The 17,665-nt window shown below is 39.6% G+C and overlaps 1 protein-coding gene across 1 annotated transcript in view; it reads left to right on the top strand.

The window, feature by feature from the left end:
- map3k5 (mitogen-activated protein kinase kinase kinase 5) overlaps positions 1-17,665 on the top strand; it is a 175,362-nt gene that overhangs the window by 101,038 nt on the left and 56,659 nt on the right. The window contains exons 15-18 of the mRNA XM_069887224.1: positions 7,118-7,251; positions 10,208-10,335; positions 12,151-12,287; positions 16,110-16,215. Of these exons, the coding sequence (XP_069743325.1) occupies positions 7,118-7,251; positions 10,208-10,335; positions 12,151-12,287; positions 16,110-16,215 (505 nt within the window). The remainder of the gene's footprint in view (positions 1-7,117; positions 7,252-10,207; positions 10,336-12,150; positions 12,288-16,109; positions 16,216-17,665) is intronic.

Consider the following 17,665-nt stretch of genomic DNA (forward strand, 5'->3'; position numbering starts at 1 on the left):
TGACAGAGGTGCACCAAAGAAGAGGTACAAGGACTGCCTAAAGAAATCTCTTGGTGCCTGCCACATTGACCACCGCCAGTGGGCTGATATCGCCTCAAACCGTGCATCTTGGCGCCTCACAGTTTGGCGGGCAGCAACCTCCTTTGAAGAAGACCGCAGAGCCTACCTCACTGACAAAAGGCAAAGGAGGAAAAACCCAACACCCAACCCCAACCAACCAATTTTCCCTTTGCAACCGCTGCAATCGTGTCTGCCTGTCCCGCATCGGACTTGTCAGCCACAAACGAGCCTGCAGCTGACGTGGACTTTTTACCCCCTCCATAAATCTTCGTCCGCGAAGCCAAGCCAAAGATTTTACTGCGAATGCAGTCTCAGAAAAGGGTCCCCACCTGAAATGCTGACTGTTTATTTATTTCCACGATGCTGCCAGGCTTGCTGAGTCTTTCTAGCTTATTTTGTCTTTAGCTTATTTATAGTGGCCAGGGGCAATTGTCATGTGAGAAAGTTGGTGTGACTGGGTCAGAAGGGTGAAATGCTGCGATCTGCTGATTAACCCCAAGCAGTGGCCATGGAATGGTTATAGAAGCCTACCAAAATATGTCAAAGCATTTTTCCCAAAACAAATGGTTGGCTTCTTTCTGATGTTGGAGAGATGCTGTGTGACCTGCTGAGTTTCTCCAACACTTTTGTATTTTTTTGAATGTTTTTTGTTTTCCCAAGACTCACAAAACAAAAACAACAATACAATCTTTCTCAACATTCAGAGCCCTTTTTTTCCCCCCTGCCCACCCCTCTCCCTTCCCTCCCATTCCTTAATCCCCAAGGAAAAGATTAAACAAACACAAAAAGACAACAATCTATAAAGTCACAGAGCCTTAAAGGAACCAAATATAAACACAAGGTAGCATAAAGTAAAATGAAAAAGACATGAGAAAAACAAGAGCATGTCATCTGCACCATCACCCACTTCATTTATCTCGGTCTTTCTACTATTGATATGGATTTTTACCTTTCCCCTATTTAGAAGGTGTGTAACTATATCTGCATACCTATAAGTTGCAGATAAAGTTGCCATACCCCAAGAATGTGTCATATTTTCTTCTTAATTGTACATGACTTTCTCCAGGGGAATACAACTCTGCATCTCCATGTAATATTTAGTTGGCGGTCAGATTTCCACATGACTGCTATATATTTCCTGGCTACTGACAAGGTAACCTTCACAAACTGAATTTGATATTTGGACAGTCTAAAACACACGTCCATAATATTTCCCAGAAGATATAATTCCAGATCTTGTGGAAAATCCACTTATATAATTTTTTTCATAATATCCCCCTGGTCCTCCCAGAAAGATCTCATCTTTGTAATCAGCCAGGTTAAATAGATAAAGGTTCCAATCCCACATCACACTGAAAGCACATTTCTTAAATTTCAGATTTAGATTTATGTAATTTTTGTGGTGTGAGGTATAGTTAATGCAAGAAATTATATTGCACCAACCTTAACTGGCATTAATGACTGCTGCCATGACACAGGAACATTTTTGTGTTCTGCACTGGATCACAGCATCTTATTTACATTTATTCCATATTAAGTAGGATCATAGTGAAATAAAACAAAGTAATGGAAGCACCCAGCAGGTTAAACCGCATCCTGGGGGAAATATAGTAAGCATTACAGATTAATTACTCTTCATCGGAATAGGCAAAGTGAGAAAACGTGTTTTATGTGGGAGAGAATAGAGGGAAAATCTATGAGAGGATGCAGACTAAATATATTAAGGCCACAATTACTTTATGAACTAGCAGGTAAAGGTTGATTTAAAAAAAAAGAAACAACTTGAAATAGAAAGGTGCAATCACATAGAGGAGAAAGAAAATAAAGAAAAAAATGAAAAGAGAAAATAAAAAATGGCTTCTTGAAGTTGTTAAATTCTCTATTGAATGCCAAGGGAGACAATGTGCCTTGTAACATAAAATATAGGAGCAAGAATTGGCTGAACTGCACCATTTAATAACCATGGCTGATCTGGCAATGGACTCAGCTCCACTTACTCATAACCCTTAATTCCTGCACTATACAAAAATGTATCTATCAGTGACTTAAGTACATTCAATGAGGCAGCCTTGACAGCTTCCTTAGGCCGAGAATTCCACGGATTCACTACTCTCTGGGAGAATGCTCCTCTTTGCATCTATCTTAAATCTACTCCCTAAATCATGAGGTTATGCCCGCTCTTTCTAGTGTCACCTCCAGTGGAAACAGCCTCCCTATATCCATTCCTTTCATAATTCCTAGATGGAAGATGAAGTGCCTATTCCTTGAGTTTACATTGGAACAATATGGAAGATCAAACTTCAGGGAGTGTGAAGGGGTGGAATTTAAATGAACAGACATCTGTAAGCTCTTATGTCTGTCCATTTTCTTCGTTTCTCCATCTTTGTCATGCCTGTCCCAATGAGGAATCTTCTCATACCAGTGTTTTTAAGATGTCTTGCTATTTTCTTAATTATCGCTTCTCTTCTATGTGACACTTTGTCATTCTCTTGGCTGGGCTTTTTCCATCACTCCCTCTCCCAGCCATAACAAGAAAATTATTCTCATCCTCGTCTGCGATCTCACCAGCCTTCACATTCATTGAGCCGTTCTTTGTTATTCTTATCCAATGCCTTTGGGGTTCCACCATCAGACAAATATCCCCTTCCCCTTGGTTTACACCATTCCAAAGACACTGCTCCCTCCTCAACTCTTTGATCCACTTCTCCATCTCTCCAACTGCTCCATTTTTCTTGGCACTTTCTCACCCAACTCTAGGGGATGTGACACCTTCCCTTTTTAAGTTCACATTTATTTGTCATCTGATTGTACCAGAACAATCCAACATAACAGCCTCTCTGGTCCATGGTGCAGAACAGTGCAAAACACATGTACGGACATAACAATACATGTACACAGTACATAAAAATAAATATTAATAATAAATAGTAGAGTCACGGAGAGTTGTTTTAGCAGTCATTCAGCATTCTCACTGGCCATAGGAAGAAACTGTTCCTAAGCCTGGTGGTTCTGGCTCTGTTCCCTTCACACTGCTGCTGTTAGATTTGCTGTAGTGCTGGAGTCCAGCGAGCTCCAGGTTACAGCCAAGCCTGCAAGTCTGTGTGGGAAGACAGCCTGTGATAATTCTGAGTGACAGGCCTGGGCCAGTAGGTTGAGCAAATTGTTAGGATCCTAACTGCATTGCTAAGAGACATTTACAGGCCTTGCAAGTCAAACACTACAATTTGATTTTTCATTTTGAGATTGGAAACCTGTGACTAGTGGTGTACTGCAGAATTGGGGTGGGGTCATTCATTGTTATGTACATTTGTGATCTGGATGTACATGAAACAAGTATGATCAGTGAGCTCTCAGGTGACAAATTGTGTGGTGTGACTATGAGGAAGGTGCTCTTGGGCTTCAGAACAATATTGATAAGATGTACAGAGAAATGTCAGGCAGAATTTAACCCTGAAACTGTGAGCCGATGCATTTTTGAGAGAACTAACCAGACTTGGGCATACACTCTCAGGATTATCGAGGAGCAGAGGGACCTTGTACACATCCAATAATCTCTGAAGGCAGTAGTAGTGGTAGATACCATGGTTAAGAAGGTGTGCAAGATGCTTGTATTCATCAGCTAATCTATTAATGTTGAAAGCAGGAAGCATGCAGTGCAACAATTTTTAAAAAAAACTTTGGTTTGACTACAGCAAGCATAATTATTGGAGTCTTGGCTGTCTTGTTATAGGAAGAATGCAATTGCTTTGGAGAGGATTGAGTCACCAGGATGTTGCCTAATAGGAAGATTTCAGATATAAGAAGAGACTGGATAGGCTGGGTTTGTTTTCCTTGGAATTGACAAGTTGATTAAGGTAGATAAATTTGTAAGTAGAATGATGGTGTAGATGGTGAGAAACGTTTGCTCTTAGCAGAGATGCATGGCATGTAACCTAAGGGCATAGATTTAAAGTAAAGATATGGGATTGAGGGGATTTGAAGAGGAAGTTTTCACCCAGAAGGTGGATGGAACCTGGATCACACTGAAGGGATGATAAAGGAAGGTATTCTGACAACATTAAAGAAATGCTGCAGATAAAATGTTGGAAAACGTGCGAGTATAGATAGGTAATGGATGACAGGAATATGCTGGCTAAAAGGCCATGATTTATGCTGTATAACTTTGTAACATACACTTAAAATTCAATCAGGGAAATACTTTACCAGAGAGGATTAAAAATTAATTCTTCTTCTTACATGGAACCTGTTGAACCTGCAATGCTGATTGCACTAAAGCACTTGCAAGTTGCAGCTGGCTCAGCCCAACTTTGTCTAGCTAACACTGTGTGTTTCCCACTGAGCAACAACGTGCTGGTGTCCCAATTGGCCAGTGTTACAGGACTCCAGAGCAGGGCACATATTGTTTTTCCAGAATTTCAGGATTATCATAATTAAGTCCATTGTAGTTATTGTTAAATAGTAATTTGGGGTTATTTGGAGTGGTTTTTTATTTTAGATTTCGTGTTGTCATGTATGACGCAAAAGATCAATTAACAAATGTGCATACATAAGAATAAAATAGATAGTTGCAGGAGTAGGCCATCTGGCCCATCAAACCTGCTCTGCCATTCAATAAGATCATAGCTGATCTGACTGTGGACTCAACTCCACCAACATACCTTTTTCCCAAAATCCTTCACCCCCAACTATGCAAAAATCTGTCCATGTCTTAGATATATTTAATGTCTTAAATATATTTACTGTGTTGTAAATAAATTTAATGAGAAAAATTCTACTGCTTCCTCATATGCAGGCAGTCCCAGGGTATGTATGATTCCATTCTTGAAAACTGTTAATAGGCTCATTTCTCCACAAGGCAGAAAGATCCATTTTCTTTTATTACCCATATCATATCACTCTACAGATATTTGCGTACGATATATTTCGGCATATAAGTCAACCAGCAGATAAGTCAGATCCCTTTTTTGGTCTCATTTTAATGGTTTTATCATATATCGGGTGTATAAGTGAACCCCCCCCCCCAAAATCACGATGACTGAGCTGTTGGGTGTTGGCAAGGGTGGTTGTTATCATGGAGCTCCAGCCCAAAATGATGAAAGTATGAAGTGAATTTTAAGTTAGAAATGGCCAAAATATCCAGTAAATGTGCTGCAAGAAAATTTGATGTACAATAAGTCCCCGGGTTTGTTGGCTCGAAGAAGGAGAATGCCGTCTGCTATTTTAACTTGGATCGTGTTGCCGTTAACACTGTGTTGGGTGTGCAACTTTGTATTCGGCTTGAATGCTATATACTAAGATAGACATTTGACTAACTGACACTAAATAAGAACCATATGTACCTGCTCCGACTTACCTACAAATTTGACTTAAAGACAGACATAGGAACATATCTCGTTCATAACCCGGGGACTGTCTGTATATAAAGAAATTGGTAAGAGATTGGAGAAAGAAAGAAAGGACTTTAAGAAAAATACCAAAAAAGGCAATATTCAATGAGAAGAGGAATCAGAGGTAGAAAATCAGGTTGCAGAATGGCTGCGTGAACAGAGGCAAGATCGCCACATAGTCACCTGAAATAAAATAAGAGCATTTGCACTGAAGTGGGCAAAGTCACACCCAGCACTCAGTAAAGATTTTGAAGCTACAGTAGACTGGTGCAACTGTTTCATGAACAGGAAATATCTGGTATTATAGACAAAAAACAAAAAAAGTTCTCAGAAACTACCAAAAGGTCTTGATCATAAAGTCATGTTTTCACCAGTTTATTCAACATAACCAGCAGAAACACCAGTTTGCATTTAGCAAATATCAGAAACATGGACAAAACCCCCATGAATTTTGACATGATAGGCAATAGAACAGTGGAATGGAAAGGTGTTCAAACTGTGCAAACCAGAAAAGACTAGGTTTAACATGGTGTTATTGTGCATGGCTGATGGGTCGAAGTTAAGACCCATGGTAATTTTCAAGTGCAAACTTAAACCTAAAATTCCCAGCAGGTATTTTTGTACATTTTCATGAAAAGGGATGGATGGGTGAAAATGGTGTAAAACTATGGATAGACAATGTGTGGAATAGGCAGCCAGGAGGTTTACGCAAGGAACAGAATTTGCTGGTTTGGGATATGTTTCGTAGCCATTTAACTGAGAAGACTAAAAGTAGATTGGCACTAAATAATACTTCAATGGCGGTTATCCCAGGTGGTTTGATGTCTCTATTGCAACTTCTTGATATCTGCTTGAACAAGCCATTCAAAAACCATGTGCACGAAGAATGGAATACTTGGATGACAAGTGCAGAAGAATCATTCACCAAAGGCGGGACAATGCGTGCTACATCACTTGATGTGCTGTGTGACTTTGTGCTCAAAGCATTGGATAAAATGAAAGTGGAGACTGTAATAAAATCATTTAAATAGTGTGGTATTTAAATCTTGTGCAATTGATGGTATGAAAGATTTATTGTGGGGCACTGACGATGAAGCTGAAGCTGCCTCATCAGATACAGACTGGGACCCATATGATGACTGTTTAAGCAGTGAGAGTATGGATGTGCTTGCCTCAATCTTTGGCTCAGACGATGATGGTGATTTTGAAGGATTCAAAAAAATTTTTTCAATAAAAATTTTGTTCTAATATACTGGTAGCATGAAAATTTGTTGTAGTGGGTTTTTGGTTTTTCAAGGGTTGACTTATATGTTGAATCAGTTTTCAAGGGTCAACTTGTGCACCAAATTTGCGTCAGGCAGGTTTTTTTTTAGAGATTTTTTAGGTTTCAAGTCTTGACTTGCACACCAAAATATACAGTGATTCTTTCAAGGATTCACCCTGACACAACTCATGATCAAACTAATGGAATGTATACTGTTGATACTGAACAACACAGAACATTTTGTTATTATTATCTTGAAAAATGCTTTTAACAATGTATGGAAGAATTTGTGTATTTGCTTCAATAAGTTGATTCATAACCAAGGGAGATGAACTGTATGTTTATGTAGCTAATTAAACAGTTCAAATTAAACTCAATGCTTATTTCCATGTTTTTGTGCCTGCAGTATGACTATGAATATGATGAGAATGGTGAGAAGCTTGTGCTGGGTAAAGGGACGTTCGGAGTCGTCTATGCAGGTCGAGACCTGAGCAATCAGGTCAGAATTGCCATCAAAGAAATTCCGGAAAGAGACAGCAGGCAAGTAACTGCCTTGAGAGAAGAAACAATTGTCCATGATAACCGCATGGATGATGAATGCGAGGTTGTCTTCCAACTTAATGTTTGGTGTACACTTCTGGATATATTGGTGAAGCCAGTAACTGGGTGATCATTAACCCTAGTGCAGTAAGAGGCTCCCCACCGAGGCTGGACTTCAAACTTATTAGGGTGCATTTCTGGCCCTTGGTATCTGAGTGCAAAGCATTGGACAGTGCAGAACCCAAGAGGATGACATAGCTGTAACAAAGTGCACCCAATTTTCGTTCTGCTAATTTATACGAATATTAAATTGCATAGGTTTCATAGGAGTCCTTAAAGTGCTCATCTAGCTAAACTAGATATCCACCTCTGTTTTGCCTGATCTGGAATCCCAGCATAATTTATCACTCTCTGCCAAATTTTCAACTGAATTTAACGTGGTAAGATTCACGAGATCATGAGAGGAATAGATTGTGTGAACAATCTCAACAGAGTCTTTAGCCCAGAGAAGGGGAATCTATAATTAAAGAATATAGTCTTAAGGTGAAGGGTTAGAAAGTTAACAGGAACCTGAGGGGTAACTTTGTTACACAGAGGGTGCTGAGTGTATGGAACTGACTGCCAGAGAAAGTTTTTGAGGGATGTTAAAGAAAATGTTTAAGAAAAAAATTGAACAAATGCATGGATAAGATAGGCTTAGAGGGATATGGGCCAAACACAGGCAGGTGGGACTCATGTGGGTGAGACACTAAGGTCAGCGTGGGCCAATTGGGCCCGTTACCAAGTTGTACGACTATGGTCAACAACGGATACAGCATGGAAGGAGGGTGCTTGGCCCATCATGTCTGTATTTGCTCTACAGTATATAAAGACAATCGATCTTGTCCCGCACTCTCTCCTCAGTTTTGCAAATTCTTTTGGATACCCATCCATCTTCCATAAAAACAATTTTATCTGCCTCCACTTCTACCCTAACAATCTACTATAGATCCTATTGATTCACTGTGTAAAATGATTTACCTTAATGTTATCTGTTGGTAATTTTTGTCTGCATGCTCTTTCTGAAAGTGTGGTGCTTTAATTAAAATGTGTTTTTTTTTCCACTGAACACGAGCTCCTGCCAACATATTCTTTGTGCTTCTGTATCCGGTTCTTCTGGTAACACAGCTGTGAAGATTTTCAGCTAAGTTTCAAGTCTCAGTGCATCTTGCAGACAATTAGCTACTTCTACAAAATAGAACTTGCTGAAGGCAGCTGCAGCATTCAAATTTAAGAGCAGGCTAGCATAAACATCAGTGAGATAATAATTAGTCATTTCTTTTTACAGCATTGGCTGAGGAATGAATATCAGTCAGGACACCTAGAGGAACATCTGACTCTTTTTCAAAAGCAACATTTTGTATCCAAAGAGGACAGAGAGCCAGCCCTTGCTTAATGTCTTGTCAGGAGGTCACACCTCTCAACACATGCTTCACTGAAATGTCAGCCTAAATTACACTCAAGTGTCTAGAGTAGTAGTCACTATGACTTGGTCATATATTAAAATAAATATTATTAATAAATAGAAGAGCCACAGAAAATTGTTTTAGCAATCATTCAGCATTCTCTGACAGCTAATATTCAGTCGTGATGTTTATTAAGGGAGTCCAGAAACACGACTCACAACAGATTTAGTGATATAGTTTAAAACACTGGTTTCTTTGTTATGACTTGACCAGCAAATCAAATTTTAAGCAAACATTTCTTCTTCTTATGCAAATTCATCAGTGGCTGTTATGGGGAAGGAGGTGACCAATGTGCCAGCGGGGCATGGGGATTAGTTGGTCAAGTAGTGCTTCTCCTGCTACTTAGACCTTTCATGTGTTCCTGAAGCATGAACGTCTGCTTCTTAGTACTATCCTGAATGCTGCTTTCTCACCCTAAGGCATCATGAACCAGAGGTTCCCATTTGCTTATAAGCTCCCATAACTTGTGATGGAGTCCTATTTTGGAAATCTGGTATGAGACATACGAACAATGTGACTTGCGCAATGTGGCCGATTGAGATTAACTTTGCCAAAATGCTGGAGATCTGGCTCAGTCGAGGGTACTGATGTTGGTACACATCCTTCCAATGAATTTAGAGGGTTTTGTGGAGACAGCATTGGTGGTATTTCTTCAGTGCATTGAGCTCCCTGCTATCGGCACTCTAGTTCTCAGAGGCATACAGGAGATCAACAGTCATGGCCTACATTGCTGGTGGTGAGCAAATGTAAGACAAAAATGAATTTCTGTGGGGACTGAACTTGAGGAGAGTTCTCCAAACTCCATCGTGATTGCAGAAGTCAAAGGCTTTCGTGAGGTTGAAAAGATGATGCGTAGCGCTTGGTGCTGTCCCCTGCATTCTCCACTGTGATAATGCAGTGAAGATCTTACCAACTGTGCCTTGGACTCTAACTCGGGTTCAGGGAGCAGCTCTGGGGGAGTCTGTTGAGGAGGATCCCTGGTGACGATATTTTCTGTGGCAGACAGCAGGGAGATGCCCCTATAATTACCATGCTCAAAGTTCAATTTTATTTTTTTCTGCAGACCAGGCTTAGTCATTTCTAGGGCGGTAACTAAACTGCATTCGTAACGGTTCTTCCTTGAGGAAAAGTCTTTTACTGTCATGAAACATGATGGAATATGACCTCAAAGATCAATGATGGCACATCAGCCAAATCTTATTAAGTGGCGGAAGGGATGAATGGATCAATACCTGCTCTTACTTTGTACCTATGTAATGCAGGTTGAAATTTTCTGACCCAGTTGAAGAATTAGGATCAAAATCCACAAATTAAAAGGTGTTTTATTGAAACAAACTTCATACTTTATGAATCATCTTTGCATATGAATTGTTCAACCCAGTCTTTGTATTTTGAAGGATAAGGTGTTATTTATAGTCATTGTTAAGATGAAGCTCTGCAAAATGTTTCAGATATTCCCAGCCTCTCCATGAAGAGATTGCTCTTCACAAGCATCTTAAGCACAAGAACATCGTGCAATACCTGGGCTCCATTAGTGAAAATGGCTTCATTAAGATCTTCATGGAGCAAGTTCCTGGAGGTATGTCTGCTTGAACTTTGTTTAAAATAGGCGGTCTAATCCCAGATCATCAGCGTCACCAGGAAAATGTTATATCTTTACAAAAAAAGTTCTGCTCATCATTGAATGTAATGCAGTTACTTACTCTTATAAATTCATTCTGAGGTTGGATGAAACATTAAGTAATGTCCTGAGATGTACACATTTTTTAAAAAACTCTGATATTTTGACATGAGGAAGTGGCTGATGGTTTGATTTCTGACAATCTTCTGTGACCACTGCATTCTATGTGTTTTAGTTTGGTAGTCTGAGGTTTTTTTTTAAAGACTTCTGCTTTGATATTTTTTAATCCATTTTTGGAACTGCATCTGCATTGGAATCAGCAGCTTTTATTGCCTATCCCTAATGACCTTGAACAAAATGATATGCTGGGTAACAGAGGGGTCATTTAAGAGTTTAACCACATGAGGTGAGTCTGAAATCATATGTAGTCTGGACAGGGTGAAAACAGCAGATTTCCTCTTCTGCAAAGCAGGTGAAAGTTTGGCTGCAACTGGGTAGCATTTTCGTGAACCTTATTAGGACTAATTGATAGATTACAAAATTCAGATTATTCATCTAAATTTCAATTCTATGAACTCAGGGTTGTGAATTTTTTTTCTTAATTTTTTCGGATTTATTGTCAGAGTACATACATCACATCACATACAACCCTGAGATTCTTTTTATAGGCCTTGAAATTCCTATCTTAGTGTTTAACTCACTGCACCACCACTGTATCCCAAACCATTAAGAAATTATTAACAATTTCTACTAATGTGATTAGATCTGGTAGACACAGTGGACAAAACTTTTGCCTTTTGGTTGGAATCTTTTAGTATGGAGTTCTAGGATTTAAATGTGTAAATTGAATCTGATCTTTCAATGCTGCACTGTTGATGAATAATCTTGGGGTTAAGAATACATGGACACTAATTCAGGGAGAGCAGGGATAAATGTTCTAAAGAGGCTACCTTAACTGTTTTCCCTCAAGTAACACAGCAAATAAACATGAATTGGCCTATAAAGTGCAAAATTATGAATCCCTTATTGAGTTAATGTTGAGGAGTCTGATGGTGGAAGGGTAGCTGCTTTTCCTGAACTTGGTGGTGTAAGTTTTGTGGCACCTGGTGGTAGCAGTGAGAACAGACCTTGTGCTGGGTGGTGTGGATGCTTGATGATTGCTTCTACTCTCCAATGGCAGCGTTCTCTGTAGATATTCTCAATGGAGTGAAGGGGTTTGCCTGTGATGTCCTGCACTGTGACAACTACTTTTTACAGGGCTTCACACTCAGGGGTATTGGTGTCCCAATACCAGATTGTGATGCAGCCAGTCAGCATACATTGAGTTTGCATCTTTTGACTGCTTGTGTGGCTCCCTTCCACATTGCAAAGATCTGCTGGTTGGTAGGTTAATTGCTAGTGTAAATGTGTAGTCAGAGAATCAGAGTGAAGGAGCATGGAAGTGAGAATGGGTCACAGGGAAAGCAGAATGGGATTGACAGGAATGGTCTGAATGCTAGCAAGATGATGACAGAATGGCCTCCTTCTTATGAGAAAATGTGAGATTTGTAGATTGCCAGACATGGCACTTTACATTTGGCATTTAATGGAAGGAAATGAAGGGTTTGCTCTTAATTTCCACACATGTTCTGATTGTTCTTTGTAATTTCAGCACTTTTTCAGATGTTTGCATAAGATCCTGCATTCAAATTAGAGTGGATAATTGAAAGAAGTTTCACACAAATTCATATATAATTATTTTTACCTTATTTTTGCTTTTCCTTAAATGAACAGGCAGCCTTTCTGCCCTCTTACGATCAAAATGGGGCCCTTTGAAGGATAATGAACAGACAATTGGATTTTATACCAAACAGATCCTGGAAGGACTGGAATACCTTCATGACAATCAAATAGCACATCGGGATATTAAGGTTTGAATTATCCAAAAAAGCTCTTGCTTTCAACATTTCTATTGCTTACAATTTTGAATAAAATTGATTTCCTGTTAATGCAATATTTTTTCTTAGTTGTGTTGAGCACAGTGACTTTGGATAAAATAGGAGTTTAATAGGAGTTCAGATTGTTTTAAGTTTCCATCTGACTGGGTCATTGGGCAATTCCCATTATCCAATGGACAGACAAGTACTCTTACAGATCCCACCAGAGCAAGGGGAATGTTATTAAATAATTAAATTGAAAGTGTTTTTATATGGTTCTTGCAGAACATGCTTTGAGGAACAATAGAGGCAGAAGTGTAGTATCAAGAGAGTTTGATAGGCGAGGTACAGAGAGGGTTCATCCCTCTGATGAAGGAGTCCTGACCATGGGCAGCATAATCTTAAATTGAGAGCTCAGCCATTCAAAAGGGAAATCAGGAAACCGTCTTTTCACAAAATATAAATAAAAATTAGCAATCCCTTCCCTGGAAGATTGGGTTAATTAGAGATATCAGGGGAGAGGCAGAGGGAGACAGAGACAGAGGGAGTTAGAATGATCTCACCATCACCAGAGCTGGGGCACAATGAGGAGCTTAAAGTTTCTATTTGTCGTGCCCCATGTGGTATGCGGGCATAGGGTGGTTGTGGATTTCTGTGGAGTGAGACTTTGAGGCTAGTGCTACTTTGTAGGTGGCCAATTTTGTCTCAGGGAGTTACTTTGGACCGTGTCAGGATGAATAAAGCTCTTGGTGTTTCTGCTATCGAAAAGGCATTTAGTCAACTGGTCATTGATGGAGATGTCCATCATGGAGCAGGTTAGTGAGGGCTATTCTGGCTCAGCACCACTGAGGCCAGGGTCGGTCTGTGGTCCGACCTGCACTGACTCACCGTCTGGGGGCATGACGGCGGCACACACGTGGTGGCATGGATCTCCCCAGAAGTCGGCGGTGTCCAAGATGGCAGCCCCCATGTCACGGCATGGTCATCACTGGAAACTGCTGGCATCCAAAATGGCAGCTTTCATGTTGCACATGAGGCAGTGTTGGAGCTGGAGGGCTGTGATCAGCATACTCTTGCGAAGTGGCCCTTCTTCCTCCATTTGGAGCACGTTGTGTCTCTCGCCAGGCAGTGTTTTGCATGGCTGCAGAAGTAGCACTTTGAGTGCTCTTGGGAGTTAGTGGCTGTGGTGGGCTTATTATTTGGGTGTGGTAGCGGACTGGTGGCCTATCGACCCATGTCCCAGGATTGTGACCCTCATTTGGGTCCATTCGCAGAGTATGCCTCTGTGTTGCACAGGGTGATCTCCAGAAACTTTGCAAGATTGATCACTCCTTTTAAGTCTAACTTACTCTGCTCAAGTAACCTCTGGTGCACTTAGTCAGACTAGATGCCTGCAACATAGGTGTCCCAGATCATGTCCTCCATATTTTAGGTGGCCGATACTTCCTGGAATTTGCATATCCATGTTAGTCCCCACAGGGCCTGGAGGAACTCATCGCCCAATTCGCCTGGTCGCTGTCTGCAGGTGGCCAGCATGTGCCTGGCGTATACTTCATTAACTTTCTCCCTGTATTGTTCCTTGAGCATATTCATTGCTTCCATGTACATGGTGGCAACATTCATTGCTTCCATGTACATGGTGGCATCCCTGATCATTAGGAACACTCAGGGTCTGACCCGGGAGATGAGAAGATGCAGTCTGTTTGTGTCAGTGGCTACGATGCCAGCTGAATTTTGTAGGAAGACGTTGAAAGAGCGTAGCCAGAGTTCAAAGCTGTCTGAGGCATCAGGCGACTGTGGATCGATTCTCCAGCTTGTCAGGTTTCAGGAGTTGGTCCATTATTGGTGATGGGAAAAAAAAGTGAATAAAATTGATGCACAGTAAAATACCTTGAGGCCAAAACTGACTTAGAAACTTATTCACAATGGACGGGGACCTCATCCGATGCCGTGACCCAGACTTTGTGAGGAAAAGTCAAGATGTTAGAAGCTTTATACAATGTTAAAAGAGGGGGGGGCCACAGGTACAGTCACAGAACAGGGCGGAACCAAATAATCGGGAATATAGCAGTTCAGCAGTTCACCACAAGATGAAGCACTGGATCATGACTAGTTCAATCTTCAAGGAAATATCAGCTGTCTTTTCAACTACCTATTTTGTATGTTTTTGGAGGGTGACACAGACATTTTTCTTCAGCCAGTTTGTATTTTAAAGCCATTAGCTGCTCTTCCAAATACTCCATTGTTTTTGTTTTCATTTTACAGTAGATCGGCCCAGCATACATTTTTAAATGTCATGCTTCACTAAATAATGGATAATACTCTTCAAAGATGGAGCAATTTTCATTTTTGTACCAGATCAAAGCAATGTTTTTTTTTCCCCCAGCATCTTTGTAACATTGTATGGATATTCTAAATCCCTTGCCACTTTAAAGAAACAATCCTCAATAAACACTTGATCTGATGAAACTGTAGTATTGTATTGCAGTATTTCATCCTTGTGAATAAAATTAAAGTACTCATATTAAAGAAGCATTTATTCCAATTATGTGTTTATTTGTTGCATATTATTGAATCATTAAAATAAGAATACTTTTTCGGATCCACATGCAAATTATGGTGATGAATGACTGGAAATCTGAATGTTAGTTTAATATGTATTCCATTTCTCCTTTCTTTGGTTAAGTGTATATCTAGAACAGCAGTTTGTACCCAAATTCCTTCATTTTGGACCTTCCCAGCTCTGTATTTGTGAGCGTTTCAAATTAGCTGCCCATGTAGTCAGATGCCCTTCAGTGTTTCCTTAGGTCTTGGTGCTTTAATCTCCAATCTTGTCCTTAATTTCCCATAAGCTGTTTTACTTAATGTTGTGATTTTAACATTAGCCTCATCTAACATTAAGCTTATTCTTCTTGCATTTTAAATATATGCCTGTGTGCAGGAGAAAAAAAAAATTCTTTGAATGGAATTTATTTTCAAAATAATCTTTACATCTTAACATATTTTAGCTATAAATACTGCAAACTCTAAAATAATTAATAGCAAATTGTTATTGACAATCATAACTAGTTTGTTCGTTTGAATAGGAGGCACCATTAGTGATAATTTCTTCATGCTGTTTAAATGAGCAAAATTAGAGACTCTCCTCTGATATATCTTGCATGATTGACAACGCCAATCTTAAAACAGAAATGCTAGAAACACTCAATGGCAGCATCTGTGGAAAAGTAAGAAACTGTAAACATTGACTTGCTTTAACTCAAAAGTGGGAGGTTGGGCTCTGAGATTTCAATGTTCAGCACCTTCTGTGAATTGGATCACCTCCAGTCAGAAATAATAACAAATGAGTGTGAGGCTGGTAAGGATCGTGGGCCTGTGTTTTATTGTTCCATTTAAATTATTAGTGCTCCAGGCAGAAGCAGAGATTTAAAATAAAATCCCTTCCTGGTGTCCTGATTTTCACACAGTCATTCTAACTGTGGAGTATCTTTTTCTGCCTTTATTTGTTTTCTGCTCATTTATTCCTTGCAAGGACATTGCAATTCATTGTAAAAAAAAATAGATAAAAAATAAAAATGCTATTTGAAATTATAACCTGATAAATGTCTAAATTCCAAGTGTGGGGAAGAATATAGAGAATAATATTACCATTCAGTCCAAAATGTTAATGGCTCTTTGGCACAATTTTGTGTGTGGATCTTTCAATGCTCATTACATTTATTTTACATAATAGGTTAGCTGCTGTGTTAGCAAAACTTGGATGTAAAATGCACAGATTAACAAAACAAATTAATTCTTCCCCACCCCCATAACCAGGGAGATAATGTGTTGATCAATACGTACAGTGGAATCTTGAAAATTTCTGATTTTGGAACCTCAAAAAGACTGGCAGGAATCAATCCTTGTGCTGAAACATTCACAGGTATGAAACGATGACACATTCATTGTTTGAATGCTTTTGTGGTTACATTGTTTTTATGAAGCATGGGTGGTGTAATTTTTAAGAAAGGTCATGCAGTAGCTGTTTTTAAATTATAAGTGACTGGGCGGAACAAATGAGGGAATAGACAAGTAAAGCATTAAATTTTAATTTAGATATACAGCACATTAACAGGTCATTTCAGCTCATGAGCCTGTGCCACCACCCAATTACACTCAATTGACCTACAATCCCTGGTATATTTTTCAACGGTGGGAGGAAGCCAGAGCACCCATGGAAAACCCACACAGACATTGGGATAAAGTACAAACTGCTTATAGACAGTGCAGTGTTCGAACCCCGATCCTGATCACTGGCGCTGCAATAGAGTTGAGCTAACCATTATGGTAACTGTGTCACATTACCTGCTGGTCAAGGTGAAATGCTGATTTAAAAAAATATATATATTGGCTTATACCCCATAGTTGAGATGGTATCTGTGCTCTTTATTTCATCAACATCCTGCCTGTGGGAGAAAAAGTGCAGCTTTGTATTATTTTTAATCATTAAAATTAATTACTGTATTTTAATCTTATTACATTTTTGTTCATGAAGTTGATTTGCAGCCTAAAATCTGAGTTAATTGGTAGTTGCCAAGGAGTCATAAATGTAATAATATAGGACCTAAATGTTGTAAAAATCAGCTACTCTAAGTCTTGCCAAATCATAGAACTGACTGCATTAGGGTTAGGATTTAAGCAGTGTCAGTTATGTGTTGAATAATGTAGGCTTCACTCTTCTTATCTAATACAACTATGGCCAAAATACCATTCAGTGATTGTTTCAGATGGCATGGGGCAGAGAAGCAATACCATTTCTCTCATATATTCAACAGTGCTTTTACATTTGGAAGAAGAAAGAGCGCTCTCAGAGAGTAAAGCAGTTGGAGCTTTGTTACAGGTATTCTGACCATAGCCCAAAATATGCCTTGACTGACCAAGATATTGGTTTCTGGGATATTGCTTCAAAGGGTAATTTTATGTGGCAAAACATGTCAAGGCATTTGACAATGTTCCCCATGGTAAACACATTCAAAAAGTCTTGAAGTATGGATTCAGAATTGGCTTGCCTGTAGAAAGCAAAGGGTAGCAGTGGATGGAACATATTCTGCCTGGAGGTCAGTGGCAAGTGGAGTTCCACAGGGGTTCTGGGACTCCTGCTCATTGTGATTTTTTTTAAAAATAAATGACCTGGACAAAGAAGTGGCAGAATGGTTCATTAAGTTTGCAGATGAATAGGTAAATAGTGTAGAAGGTTGTCATAGGCTACAACAAGAAATACATAGGATGCAGAGTTGGGCAGAGTAATGGCAGATGAAGTTCAATCCAGATAAGTGTGAAGTGACACATTTTGGAATGTCAAACTTGATGGTGGAGTACATGGTTAATGGCAG

This window comes from Narcine bancroftii, chromosome 6 (assembly GCF_036971445.1).
Source record: "Narcine bancroftii isolate sNarBan1 chromosome 6, sNarBan1.hap1, whole genome shotgun sequence".
Classification (NCBI taxonomy): domain Eukaryota; kingdom Metazoa; phylum Chordata; class Chondrichthyes; order Torpediniformes; family Narcinidae; genus Narcine; species Narcine bancroftii.